The sequence below is a fragment of the Thalassophryne amazonica genome, chromosome 17 (genome assembly GCF_902500255.1).
Source record: "Thalassophryne amazonica chromosome 17, fThaAma1.1, whole genome shotgun sequence".
Lineage (NCBI taxonomy): Eukaryota > Metazoa > Chordata > Actinopteri > Batrachoidiformes > Batrachoididae > Thalassophryne > Thalassophryne amazonica.
Genome location: NC_047119.1, coordinates 49554554 through 49569479, shown reverse-complemented (window position 1 = coordinate 49569479; position 14926 = coordinate 49554554). Strand labels below are relative to the sequence as shown.

Genomic DNA, 14926 nt, shown 5'->3' with positions numbered 1-14926 from the left:
GTGCATGTATGTTGATGTGTGTATGTATATGTATATATATGTGTATGTGTATGTATATGTATATATATATATATATTGATATCGGTTTAGGTGTGTAGGAATCTATGTGTATATGTGGCAAAGGGTATTACTGGTTGTGGGGAAGAAGGGGTAGGGATAAATAAGCTGATGCTTCACCCTACCCCTTTTCGGACATGTTGGGTACACAGTAGGAACTTTTTTGTTGTTGTCTTTACTGATCTATCTTGTAATTGTTGTTGTATCAAATGTTCGAAATAAACAGTTTTCATTCATTCATTCATTAAAAAATGATCAGACAGAAGGGAGTTTTCAGGGAATACTGTTAAGTCTTCTATTTCCATACCATAAGTCAGAACAAGATCTAAGATAAGATTAAAGTGGTGGGTGGACTCATTTACTTTTTGAGCAAAGCCATTAGAGTCTAATAATAGATTAAATGCAGTGTTGAGGCTGTCATTCTCAGCATCTGTGTGGATATTAAAATCGCCCACTATAATTATCTTATCTGAGCTAAGCACTAAGTCAGGCAGAATAAATCAATACGTTGATCAATTATTATATCATTTACCAACAGGGACTTAGAAGAGAGAGACCTAATGTTTAATAGACCACATTTAACTGTTTTAGTCTGTGGTGCAATTGAAGGTGCTATATTATTTTTTCTTTTTGAATTTTTATGCTTAAATAGATTTTTGCTGGTTATTGGTGGTCTGGGAGCAGGCACCGTCTCTACGGGGATGGGGCAACGAGGGGATGGCAGGGGTAGAGAAGCTGCAGAGAGGTGTATAAGACCACAGCTCTGCCTCCTGGTCCCAACGCTGGACAGTCACAGTTTGGAGGATCCAAGAAAATTGGCCAGATTTCTAGAAATGAGAGCTGCTCCATCTAAAGTGGGATGGATGCCGTCTCTCCTAACAAGACCAGGTTTTCCCCAGAAGCTTTGCCAATTATCAATGAAGCCCACCTCATTTTTTGGACACCACTCAGACAGCCAGCAATTCAAGGAGAACATGCGGCTAAACATGTCACTCCCGGTCTGATTGGGGAGGGGCCCAGAGAAAACAACAGAGTCCGACATTGTTTTTGCAAAGTTACACACCGATTTAATGTTAATTTTAGTGACCTCCGATTGGCGTAACCGAGTGTCATTACTGCCGACGTGAATTACAATCTTACCAAATTTACGCTTAGCCTTAGCCAGCAATTTCAAATGTCCTTCGATGTCGCCTGCTCTGGCCCCCAGAAGACAATTGACAATGGTTGCTGGTGTCGCTAACTTCACATTTCTCAAAACAGAGTCGCCAATAACCAGAGTTTGATCCTCGGCGAGTGTATCGTCGAGTGGGGAAAAATGGTTAGAGATGTGAACGGGTTGACGGTGTACACGGGGCTTCTGTTTAGGGCTACGCTTCCTCCTCACAGTCACCCAGTCAGCCTGCTTTCCCGACTGCCCGGGATCTGCCAGGGGGAACTAGCGGCGGCTAAGCTACCTTGGTCCGCACCGACTACAGGGGCCTGGCTAACTGTAGAATTTTCCACGGTGCGGAGCCGAGTCTCCAATTCGCCCAGCCTGGCCTCCAAAGCTACGAATAAGCTGCACTTATTACAAGTACCGTTACTGCTAAAGGAGGCCGAGGAATAACTAAACATTTCACACCCAGAGCAGAAAAGTACGGGAGAGACAGGAGAAGCCGCCATGCTAAATCGGCTAAGAGCTAGTAGCTACGCTAAGCTAGCGGATTCCTAAAAACACACAAAGTGAATAATGTGTAAATAATTTAAAGGTGATTCAGCAGAAGGAGTGCCCCAATCAAGGCACCAAACAGGCCATGAAGCAGCACAGGCAACGCACGACAACAGCGAACGCACGACAACGGTGCTAAAATAAAATAAAAATCAACTAAACACGCTGTGGAGCAGCACAGATAACGCACGACAACAGTGCTAAAAGAGAAAAAAAAAAATAAAAATAAAAAATAAAATAAAAAAAATTAAAAAAATAAAAACGAAAGCGTTAGCAAGCTAGTTAGCTTGCCAACGCTGATGAAAGTTAGCTGATAAAAGTGCTCCGTCGCGATGTTTCGACCGTTAGAGGTCTTCCTTAGGCGTTGGAGCACAGTAAAAAAAAAAAAAAAAAAAAAAAAAAAAGTCTTGAAAAAGACTGTTAATTCAAGTCCAAAGCAGCAGGTAGCAGTCTCTGTGTAAACAGTCCCAACAGAGAGCCAAAATTCTGATGCCAACACGTAAATCACACACAGGAACTCGCTCAGCTGAAGCAGAAGTCAAGCCAATCACCTGGATGTTAGAGGGATCCGCCATCCCCAATTCAATCTGCTCACATTGCTCCCTAGACGTGGGGTGTTTTGTCATTGTATAACATCCTGAAACCACGTGTCTGTGTCATGTCCTTGTGCCTTCTGTTAGGATGATTTCTTTCTTTCTTTCTTTCTTTAAATTGGCCCACTATGATAAAAGTCAACACATGAGCAAAAAAAGAAATCATCCGTGTTTCTCATTTCTTTGTGCACTGCACTTTGTACAATTTGTGTGAGAAAAGATTCTTTAAAAAAAGCTTCCATTAAGAGGTTTTTTCAACTCTGCTGTCAAAAACGGACAAGAAAACTGCCTGTCGACTGGACAGTTTTTTGAAAACCTAATGAATGCAGAAAGGCTGCATGCTGGAAATGATAATGTGTTAATCTACAGTACGACTAAACAGGGCGTCACCTGGCATCAAGATGAGCACGTTTCAAAATGTGGTAATTTGTGTTGACTGTGTGTGTATGTGTGTGTCCATTCCAGATGAGATTTGAGAATAATGTTCTTTTTCCGCATCTCTCAGCTGCACACACTGACAAAACTTAGACTGGAGAAATGACAAGTGAAATAATCATCATGCGTGCTGGAACAGTGTGCCCTCACACCTTTCTTCCCACCTCTGTTTCCACAGGACGAGCTTCTCTTGTGCGACTCACCGCCCTGCGGCTTGAGGGCCTGCAGCTGGATGACCAGGGCTGGTATGAGTGCCGAATACTCTTACTGGATAAACCCACTGACGAGCGCCAGAACGGCACCTGGACGCTGCTTTCTGTAACCGGTGAGGTTACTGTTTGGTTCTTTGCCTCACCAAAACAGCCACATTTATTAATCACTGACCTCACATCCATGAAATTCTTAAATTGTGTTCAAAGAGATCTCCAAAGAGATGCATTAAATCTAACACATGGTGGAAAAAATATGATAAAACATAATAACTAAGGAGTGTGCTTGTATTTTTGTATAAAAATCCTCCATACATCCTGTTGGCAGGCCATGGAGCAGGTGATTAGAGAACCTGCAAGGCTTATGACAAATGTGGGTGTGGAATCCATTAGCTTAGCGGGGAAATTAGTGCAGAAAATCCACTCTGGTGATAGTGCAGTTTATGTGCCAGGGAGGGAAATTCGTCAAGTTGAGACTGTGACCTGTTTCCGTAGACGTGTCCATAAAACCCATAGAGGAATATGCTTTGCAAACTTAATACCCATTACTTTGGATGACATTGAAATTGAAGATGGCCCGTTGGCTGTTCCAGCAATATCAAATATTTTGTGCCTGCTACCTACAACCCGCGTGGAATGTCTCAAACCTAAACCTACTTCTAGGCATCTTATATATGCTGCTCTGGAACCACTCCTAAATCCAAACAGTCCAACTGTTAACCCCACTGAGGTCCTTAGTCTGGGTCTCATTAACATAAGATCACTTTCCTCAAAATCATTGCTGATTAATGATCTAATTATAGATCATCACTTAGATATGATTGGGTTATGTGAAACCTGGCTTAAACCTACAGCTGGCCTCCCCTTAAATGAGGCCTGCCCACTGGCGTACACATTTAGTCACATCCCTCGTGATGTGAAGCAAGATGGGGGTGTTGCTCTTATTTCTAAATCTAGGTTTAGTTTATTAGCTGTTGGGGGTCACAAATATAACTCGTTTGAACATTTGATTCTCCGCTCTGCCCACGATGCTCCAGATTGCCAAAGTGAGAAGAATAAAAATCAGCTGTATTACTTTGTCACTGTATATAGGCCCCCTGGCCCATACTCTGAATTCTTAGATGAATATGGTGAGTTCATCTCTAACTTGTCGACGAGTGCCAGTAACATTCTGATTATTGGTGACTTCAACATTCATATAAATAAGACTTCTGATCCCCTGTGCAAATCATTTATGGAAATTGTGGATGCATTAGGATTTCAGCAATGCATTCAAGATTCAATGCACTTTACTGGAAATACCCTGGATTTGGTTCTCGCATGTGGTATTGCTGTCACAAATATTGACATCATGCCTCTTGCATCAGTGGTCTTTTATCACTCACTTATTAGGTTTACAGTTTTGCTGCCGTGTTTAGTGGAACAACAACCTTATTTATCACTGCAGCGATGCATCAACTCCTCAACTATGACTGAACTCAAAGCTAGACTGCCTGATATCTTAGCTTCACATTTGGAAAATGCCCAGTCAGTAGACAGTCTTGTGTATAGTTTAAACTCTGCGCTCAAAACTACACTCGACATGATTGCGCCACCTATATTAACACCCCCCCCCCCAAAAATACAGTGACCTTGGTTCAGTGATTACTTGCGTGACCTCAAGCATAAGGCTAGAGGTCTAGAACGGAAATGACGTAGTTCAAAATTAGAAGTCTTCCACCTTGCGTGGCAGTGATGCTATCTTAGACAATAAGCATGCACTACTGGCTACAAAGCGGACCTATTACTCCGATTTGATCAACAGAAACAAGCTTAACTCAAAGTTCTTGTTCACCACGGTGGCAACACTTATTCATGGACAACCACCTGTGAGTTGCTCTCCTTTACAGTACAAGATTTCTTGGATTACTTGAGATGAAAATAGACGACATTAGGTTAAACATATCCCAGCATGCATTAACCCAGCCAGTATACCCTGCTATTGAGGTGGGCGCCATTACTGAGGTATTACCTAGATTTACAGAATTCGATAGTATCTCACTAGGTGTGCTGAGGAAACTCATAACCTCTACAAAAAGCACTACCTGCTTATTTGATCCCATACGAACAAAACTGTTTAAGGACCTGTGGCCCACTCTTGGACCGACTGTGCTCGAAATTATTAATGTTTCTTTAACTTCTGGATCTGTTCCTAAATGTTTCAAATCTGCGGTGGTTAAAAACACTCCAAACACTGCGCCACTCTCTGCCAAGTCAAGTTAGAGTCTGGCCGGAATTAACTTCACAGCAAATCACTGTTTTAAATCAAATGACACCTCTTTCCAAACATTGTAACAGAGACACCAAACTACAACAGATGAAAACTTTTTTTTTCCTACCAAAATGAGATCAATCAATGAATCAATCAATCAATTTTTTTATATAGCGCCAAATCACAACAAACAGTTGCCCCAAGGCGCTTCACATTGCAAGGCAAGGCCATACAATAATTATGTAAAACCCCAACGGTCAAAACGACCCCCTGTGAGCAAGCACTTGGCTACAGTGGGAAGGAAAAACTCCCTTTTAACAGGAAGAAACCTCCAGCAGAACCAGGCTCAGGGAGGGGCAGTCTTCTGCTGGGACTGGTTGGGGCTGAGGGAGAGAACCAGGAAAAAGACATGCTGTGGAGGGGAGCAGAGATTGATCACTAATGATTAAATGCAGAGTGGTGCATACAGAGCAAAAAGAGAAAGAAACAGTGCATCATGGGAACCCCCCAGCAGTCTACGTCTATAGCAGCATAACTAAGGGATGGTTCAGGGTCACCTGATCCAGCCCTAACTATAAGCTTTAGCAAAAAGGAAAGTTTTAAGCCTAATCTTAAAAGTAGAGAGGGTGTCTGTCTCCCTGATCTGAATTGGGAGCTGGTTCCACAGGAGAGAGCCTGAAAGCTGAAGGCTCTGCCTCCCATTCTACTCTTACAAACCCTAGGAACTACAAGTAAGCCTGCAGTCTGAGAGCGAAGCGCTCTATTGGGGTGATATGGTACTACGAGGTCCCTAAGATAAGATGGGACCTGATTATTCAAAACCTTATAAGTAAGAAGAAGAATTTTAAATTCTATTCTAGAATTAACAGGAAGCCAATGAAGAGAGGCCAATATGGGTGAGATATGCTCTCTCCTTCTAGTCCCCGTCAGTACTCTAGCTGCAGCATTTTGAATTAACTGAAGGCTTTTTAGGGAACTTTTAGGACAACCTGATAATAATGAATTACAATAGTCCAGCCTAGAGGAAATAAATGCATGAATTAGTTTTTCAGCATCACTCTGAGACAAGACCTTTCTGATTTTAGAGATATTGCGTAAATGCAAAAAAGCAGTCCTACATATTTGTTTAATATGCGCTTTGAATGACATATCCTGATCAAAAATGACTCCAAGATTTCTCACAGTATTACTAGAGGTCAGGGTAATGCCATCCAGAGTAAGGATCTGGTTAGACACCATGTTTCTAAGATTTGTGGGGCCAAGTACAATAACTTCAGTTTTATCTGAGTTTAAAAGCAGGAAATTAGAGGTCATCCATGTCTTTATGTCTGTAAGACAATCCTGCAGTTTAGCTAATTGGTGTGTGTCCTCTGGCTTCATGGATAGATAAAGCTGGGTATCATCTGCGTAACAATGAAAATTTAAGCAATACCGTCTAATAATACTGCCTAAGGGAAGCATGTATAAAGTGAATAAAATTGGTCCTAGCACAGAACCTTGTGGAACTCCATAATTAACTTTAGTCTGTGAAGAAGATTCCCCATTTACATGAACAAATTGTAATCTATTAGACAAATATGATTCAAACCACCGCAGCGCAGTGCCTTTAATACCTATGGCATGCTCTAATCTCTGTAATAAAATTTTATGGTCAACAGTATCAAAAGCAGCACTGAGGTCTAACAGAACAAGCACAGAGATGAGTCCACTGTCCGAGGCCATAAGAAGATCATTTGTAACCTTCACTAATGCTGTTTCTGTACTATGATGAATTCTAAAACCTGACTGAAACTCTTCAAATAGACCATTCCTCTGCAGATGATCAGTTAGCTGTTTTACAACTACCCTTTCAAGAATTTTTGAGAGAAAAGGAAGGTTGGAGATTGGCCTATAATTAGCTAAGATAGCTGGGTCAAGTGATGGCTTTTTAAGTAATGGTTTAATTACTGCCACCTTAAAAGCCTGTGGTACATAGCCAACTAACAAAGATAGATTGATCATATTTAAGATCAAAGCATTAAATAATGGTAGGGCTTCCTTGAGCAGCCTGGTAGGAATGGGGTCTAATAAACATGTTGATGGTTTGGATGAAGTAACTAATGAAAATAACTCAGACAGAACAATCGGGGGGAGAAAGAGTGTAACCAAATACCGGCATCACTGAAAGCAGCCAAAGATAACGATACGTCTTTGGGATGGTTATGAGTAATTTTTTCTTTAATAGTTAAAATTTTGTTAGCAAAGAAAGTCATGAAGTCATTACTAGTTAAAGTTAATGGAATACTCAGCTCAATAGAGCTCTGACTCTTTGTCAGCCTGGCTACAGTGCTGAAAAGAAACCTGGGGTTGTTCTTATTTTCTTCAATTAGTGATGAGTAGAAAGATGTCCTAGCTTTACGGAGGGCTTTTTTATAGAGCAACAGACTCTTTTTCCAGGCTAAGTGAAGATCTTCTAAATTAGTGAGACGCCATTTCCTCTCCAACTTACGGGTTATCTGCTTTAAGCTACGAGTTTGTGAGTTATACCACGGAGTCAGGCACTTCTGATTTAAAGCTCTCTTTTTTAGAGGAGCTACAGCATCCAAAGTTGTCTTCAATGAGGATGTAAAACTATTGACGAGATACTCTATCTCACTTACAGAGTTTAGGTAGCTACTCTGCACTGTGTTGGTATATGGCATTAGAGAACATAAAGAAGGAATCATATCCTTAAACCTAGTTACAGCACTTTCTGAAAGACTTCTAGTGTAATGAAACTTATTCCCCACTGCTGGGTAGTCCATCAGAGTAAATGTAAATGTTATTAAGAAATGATCAGACAGAAGGGAGTTTTCAGGGAATACTGTTAAGTCTTCTATTTCCATACCATAAGTCAGAACAAGATCTAAGATATGATTAAAGTGGTGGGTGGACTCATTTACTTTTTGAGCAAAGCCATTAGAGTCTAATAATAGATTAAATGCAGTGTTGAGGCTGTCATTCTCAGCATCTGTGTGGATGTTAAAATCGCCCACTATAATTATCTTATCTGAGCTAAGCACTAAGTCAGACAAAAGGTCTGAAAATTCACAGAGAAACTCACAGTAACGACCAGGTGGACAATAGATAATAACAAATAAAACTGGTTTTTGGGACTTCCAATTTGGATGGACAAGACTAAGAGTCAAGCTTTCAAATGAATTAAAGCTCTGTCTGGGTTTTTGATTAATTAATAAGCTGGAATGGAAGATTGCTGCTAATCCTCCGCCCCGGCCCGTGCTACGAGCATTCTGACAGTTAGTGTGACTCGGGGGTGTTGACTCATTTAAACTAACATATTCATCCTGCTGTAACCAGGTTTCTGTAAGGCAGAATAAATCAATATGTTGATCAATTATTATATCATTTACCAACAGGAACTTAGAAGAGAGAGACCTAATGTTTAATAGACCACATTTAACTGTTTTAGTCTGTGGTGCAGTTGAAGGTGCTATATTATTTTTTCTTTTTGAATTTTTATGCTTAAATAGATTTTTGCTGGTTATTGGTAGTCTGGGAGCAGGCACCGTCTCTACGGGGATAGGGTAATGAGGGGATGGCAGGGGGAGAGAAGCTGCAGAGAGGTGTGTAAGACTACAACTCTGCTTCCTGGTCCCAACCCTGGATAGTCACGGTTTGGAGGATTTAAGAAAATTGGCCAGATTTCTAGAAATGAGAGCTGCTCCATCCAAAGTGGGATGGATGCTGTCTCTCCTAACAAGACCAGGTTTTCCCCAGAAGCTTTGCTAATTATCTATGAAGCCCACCGCATTTTTTGGACACCACTCAGACAGCCAGCAATTCAAGGAGAACATGCGGCTAAACATGTCACTCCCGGTCTGATTGGGGAGGGGCCCAGAGAAAACTACAGAGTCCGACATTGTTTTTGCAAAGTTACACACCGATTTAATGTTCATTTTAGTGACCTCCGATTGGCGTAACCGGGTGTCATTACTGCCGACGTGAATTACAATCTTACCAAATTTACGCTTAGCCTTAGCCAGCAGTTTCAAATTTCCTTCAATGTCGCCTGCTCTGGCCCCCGGAAGACAATTGACTATGGTTGCTGGTGTCGCTAACTTCACATTTTGCAAAACAGAGTCACCAATAACCAGAGTTTGATCCTCGGCGGGTGTGTCGTCGAGTGGGGAAAAACGGTTAGAGATGTGAACGGGTTGGCGGTGTACACGGGGCTTCTGTTTAGGGCTATGCTTCCTCCTCACAGTCACCCAGTCAGCCTGCTTTCCCGGCTGCTCGGGATCTGCCAGGGGGTAACTAACGGCGGCTAAGCTACCTTGGTCCGCACCGACTACAGGGGCCTGGCTAGCTGTAGAATTTTCCACGGTGCGGAGCCGAGTCTCCAATTCGCCCAGCCTGGCCTCCAAAGCTACGAATAAGCTACACTTATTACAAGTACCGTTACTGCTAAAGGAGGCTGAGGAATAACTAAACATTTCACACCCAGAGCAGAAAAGTGTGGGAGAGACAGGAGAAGCCGCCATGCTAAATCGGCTAAGAGCTAGTAGCTACGCTAAGCTAGCGGATTCCTAAAAACACGCAAAGTGAATAATGTGTAAATACTTTAGAGGTGATTCAGCAGAAGGAGTGCTTTAGTTAAGGCACGTAAAGATTACACTGGGAAACAAATCATAATCTAGATAACTAGATCAATCTAACTGCGCAGATTAAACAGCTAACAGATACAGAAAAACACCGCTGTGCTCCGGAACAGGAAGTGATACAATACCGCAGTGAGAGCCAACCACCAGTAGAGGCAGTAGAGATGTGCATTGAGGTGTGGTTCTATCCAGAGATGGGTGTGGTGTCTATTTCTGTAACCCTCCTGTAAAATTTCCTGTATATTCGTTTTGTAAATTGTGTCAGTAGCATGGCCCAAGCAGAGGGTCACCCCTTTGAGTCTGGTCTGCTTGAGGTTTCTTCCTCAGCGTGAGTTTTTCCTTACCACTGTCACCTGTGTGCTTGCTCTGGGGGTTGGTAAGGTTAGACCTTATTTGTGTGAAGTGCCTTGAGGCAACTTTGTTGTGATTTGGCGCTATATAAATGAAATAAGTAGAATTGAATTGTCTTTTAAATTCCTTTTATTTTATCTTTGAAAATAGAATTTCAGGATTTATTTATTTAATTTTTTCAGACTTAAAATTTTCTTACATTTTCTGAAAAAGAAAAGAAAAAGAAAAAAAAATATTTCAACTCCTTTTAGATCATTGAATTCACAGGTGGTTTGTGGAAAGAATCACGTCGATGAATTCTTGCCACAACTCACTTAATAGGTTTAAATAATAAATCTGAATATAAAATGCACATCATTATTTTTATGGTGCTTTGAAGTATATCTGTATTTTGGAAACGCTTTGGTGTGACTCCACTGTACAGAACAAAGTATCAGTGCTCTGTGCAGATCAAAGCACTACACTTTCACAGTGCAGGTCTGCGTGAGCGTCAGGTGAGAATTAAAACGGATAATGAATGTGAACCACAGGCTGTAGATGGAGCTTTCAGATGTGCCCTGCATCTCTGCTTTTTACTTCCTATTGTTCACACTGTTTCCCAACATATGAGATTTAATGACTTTCATTCAAACACAGGATCAAAATAGACAGCTTAATGTCAGGGAGAAAGAATATTTTGAAGGGTATGTTTATCAGCACAGAGGGCTCTGCAGTTTCACCATAAAACGCCGCACGGCCTTAAAGTACACTGGACAGTACCACATGAAACCACTTAGTAATTCAGCTCATTATTCAAGCTGTGTCTCCACTTATCTTGAGTACTGTAATTCACTTTTTACCTGTCTTATTTGTGCATCAGATACATTGTCAACAGGTCTCCTTAAAGCTGTATGACCTTTCAAATTTCTAAAAACGGACAACTTAGTTTCTACTAAAATTCAAGCGTTATAATGTCTGTTCATTTTTCAAACTGGCTGCAAAATTATAGCTCATTTTAATGAAGAGAACATATCTACCTTCCATAACGAGTATTTTATTTTCCTTTTAACAGCGTCTACAGACGGGCGTGTGTGCATCCATCAGGTTCTTGAAATTACTGGAAGTTATAGCCATGCACATTGACAGGCTACCCCAGGTGAAACGGACTGTCAGATCATAACACGCAGTGGGCGATATGAATGTCACGTCACCCACGTGAGCTCATGAAGTGGTGTCTGTCCTGTGGTACGCCATTTACAAGACATGCGTGTCGGGCAGGACACGCGTCGGGCAGGACACGCGTGTGGGGCCGGCTGGACACACATCCAACAGATGTGGACATGATATGAGTGCCCTGCTTCTCATTAATACCATTTCATGACTGTACGTCTGTGACCATGAGTAATCTACAGAGAAACAGATGGATCATACTTGTGTTGTCCACTTGATAAGAGGGATTCAATGAAATGCATTGTTTTTATATGGTGTGTGGTTTTATTTTTTTAAAATACGTCCATGTCCTTCTTGATATCAGGCATTTTCCCGCACCTTTTACAGGACAGCGATGGTAGCTCAATGGTAACGTTTCTGGTTGGCAGTCAGATCTTTTGGAAATTGCAGGTTTGAATCTCGTGGGTGGCATGTATGTTTTATTTTTTTTTTATTTTCACAGCAGCTGCTCACACTGTGTTCCTGTGTGCACGAAACCGTCGCAGCAACATCGTTGACGCCTGCCAGTCAGCTCGATGTTTTTGTGGTTTGCTCAAATGAGCTGTTCCGCCATGATTCACCCTGATATGTACTTATTCGTATAATGTGTGAAGGGGCCCTAAACAATGACCAGGTCATGCGAGCATTCAAAGAAACATTGTGGGACAAGACATCAAGGATAGCGGGTACCAACAGCGTAGAGGACTTGTGGAAGGAAATTCAAACTGTCTATACGGAAACTGCAGAGAAGCACCCCAGGTTCAGACAACACAGCAGATCATTGCCCTGGATGTCACATGAAGTGTTAGCACTCAGTGACAGGAGGAAGAGTTTGAAGAACAACCGATATGAAAATGAAAAGACACGGAAAGAATATAACAACTTGACACAAGAAATCAGAAAGAAGATAAGGATATGTAAAAATCAGTGGGTTGAAGAGAAATATACCACAGTGGAAAAGAGTTTAAAATATAACAACTCAAAGAAGGTCTTCACAACAATTAATGAACTGACACAGAGCTTTGTACCAAAGATGACCAGCGTTAAATGACAAAATGGAGTGCAGTAATTATGGAGAAATTAGTTTGCTGAGTGTTCCAGGAAAGATCCACAGAGGGATGTTGAAGTGGAGACTCAAGCAATATGTAGAGTTCGTGATCACAGAAGAGCAGGCAGGCTTTAGAGAAGGCAGAGGTACAGTGGACCAGATATTTGTAATACGGCAGCTGGCAGAAAAGTATTGTAAGAAAAACAAGATCCTGTATAATATCTTTATTGATTTCAAGCAGGCATTTGACAATGTGTGGCAGAAAGGACTATGGCAAGTGCTTCGTCGTTATGGAATTCCAGAGCGACTAGTTGTATTCTTGGAAGACTTGTATAGTAAGTGTGTGAGTACAGTTAGGGTTGACGGGAACTTGGCAGATTGGTTTGCAGTAACCACTGGAGTTTGTCAATGTTGCAATCTGTCACCATACCTTTTCCTGTTACTGCTTGAAGCTATGTTGCACTAAGAGCACGAGTTGACTGTACTGTTGGTGTCAGTGCAGGTGGTCTAATAATCAACAATCTTCGTTTTGTCGATGACATTGACCTGATTGCAGAGACTCCAGCAGACTTACAAGAAATAACAGATAGAGTGAATGACTGCTGCAGAAGATTTAGTTTGAAAAGAAATAAACAGACCAAGGTTATGACTGTTGGAATACAACAAGATGACATAAACATCACACTGAATAATGGAGGTTTGGAGCAAGTAAAGGAAATCATATACCAAGGAGGTTTAGTATCAGAAGATGGCAAATGTATGGTAGACATAAAGAAATGATTTGGCTTGCCTCAGCAGCGATTGGAAAGCTACACAAAATCTGGAGGGCCAATGATATATCAGCGGGAACTAAATATGTTTTATAAAACATTGGTATTGCCAGTACTGATATATAGTTCTGAATTTTGGGTATTGAAGAAAGATGATGAAAGAAGGCTACAAACCATGGAAATGAACTGTGTCTGAACAATGCTGAATATATCCAGAAGAGACAGAATTAGAAATGAAGTCGTGAGACAAAGAGTAGGCTCAACTGAAACAGTGGTTGATGTTACACATAAGAAGAGGCTAAAGTGGTTTGGTCATGTTAAAAGAATGAAGCAGGAAGGACTACTGATGAGAGTCTTGCGCTGCTATTCACCTTATTCAACCCCGCCCACTTTTACAACAGAGGCATTTCCATTTTGTCTTAGGACTTCCGCTGAGCGGTGTTTTCAGTATCGAAATATGGAAGCCATTACATCGGTAGAAACAAAAACCTTTTTGAAAAGCTCAAAGGGAACGACTCTGGCTCACCCACGGGTCATAACAGAGTGGGCATATTGTTGGGAAAGTGTAGGTACACGGACCCCTCAACAGGGGGCGCAAATGAACGGACAATGGAGGAGGTCAAATAACAACACTTTACTGTTGTGAATGGGCACAACAAATACAACAGATTACAACAATAGACAAAAGCCAATTTACAAAAGGTGTCGTGTGGGCAGGCTCGAAGATAGGAGACGTCCGTCCAAAGCAGAACCGGAACCACACGATTTCCTCCGCCACCAGACCCCGGGAATACTGGAGCCGCCAAGTCCCGAACTCCCAGGTGGCCACTGCCTCCGCGTGTCGGACCTGGTACTGCTAGCGAGGAACAAAAAAACAATTAAATGTGGGCGCGTTTGCACCCAGGACTCCGCACGGCAGGAAAACCACCTCCACCTCTCGTTGGAAAAGGAGTCAGCTAAACAACGCACAAAAGTCACAAAAGATCACTGTCAAACAGTCAGCTGAGTACGTTACCTTCCAGGTAGAACGATATCTCGGCAAAGAGGTGGAGACGTCATCCTGCTGATGTACCCCTGCTGATCAGGTGAGTGGTAACAGCTGTTGCAGGTGATGCGTGACAGCTGTCACCCTGGCTGCTCCTGTGAGGCGGCTGCGCCCTCTGGTGCCTGGAGCCCGCACTCCAGACAGGGCGCCCTCTGGTGGTGGGCCAGCAGTACCTCCTCTTCTGGCGGCCCACACAACACATATGACATGGAAAACGTGGCCCTCGATTATTTTTAGCTACTTTGTGTTGTCACTCTGCGTGGACGGTTTGGCTATGAGGAACGCGCAGCGGCGCAAAGCTTGTATAAAAGCGCAATGAAGTTAAAATACTCCCTGACAAGTAGTACCACCGTAATACCAAGATTACGTAACGTTAATATACAATCCCTGGCAAAAATTATGGAATCACCGGCCTTAGAGGATGTTCATTCAGTTGTTTAATTTTGTAGAAAAAAAGCAGATCACAGACATGACACAAAACTAAAGTCATTTCAAATGGCAACTTTCTGGCTTTAAGAAACACTATAAGAAATCAGGAAAAATAATTGTGGCAGTCAGTAACGGTTACTTTTTTAGACCAAGCAGAGGGAAAAAAATATGGAATCACTCAATTCTGAGGAAAAAATTATGGAAT

General features: G+C 41.9%; 1 protein-coding gene across 1 annotated transcript in view; it reads left to right on the top strand.

Moving 5' to 3' along the window:
- igsf9a (immunoglobulin superfamily, member 9a) overlaps positions 1 to 14926 on the top strand; it is a 221456-nt gene that overhangs the window by 64799 nt on the left and 141731 nt on the right. The window contains exon 4 of the mRNA XM_034191993.1: positions 2972 to 3118. Coding sequence (XP_034047884.1) covers positions 2972 to 3118 — 147 coding nt within the window. The remainder of the gene's footprint in view (positions 1 to 2971; positions 3119 to 14926) is intronic.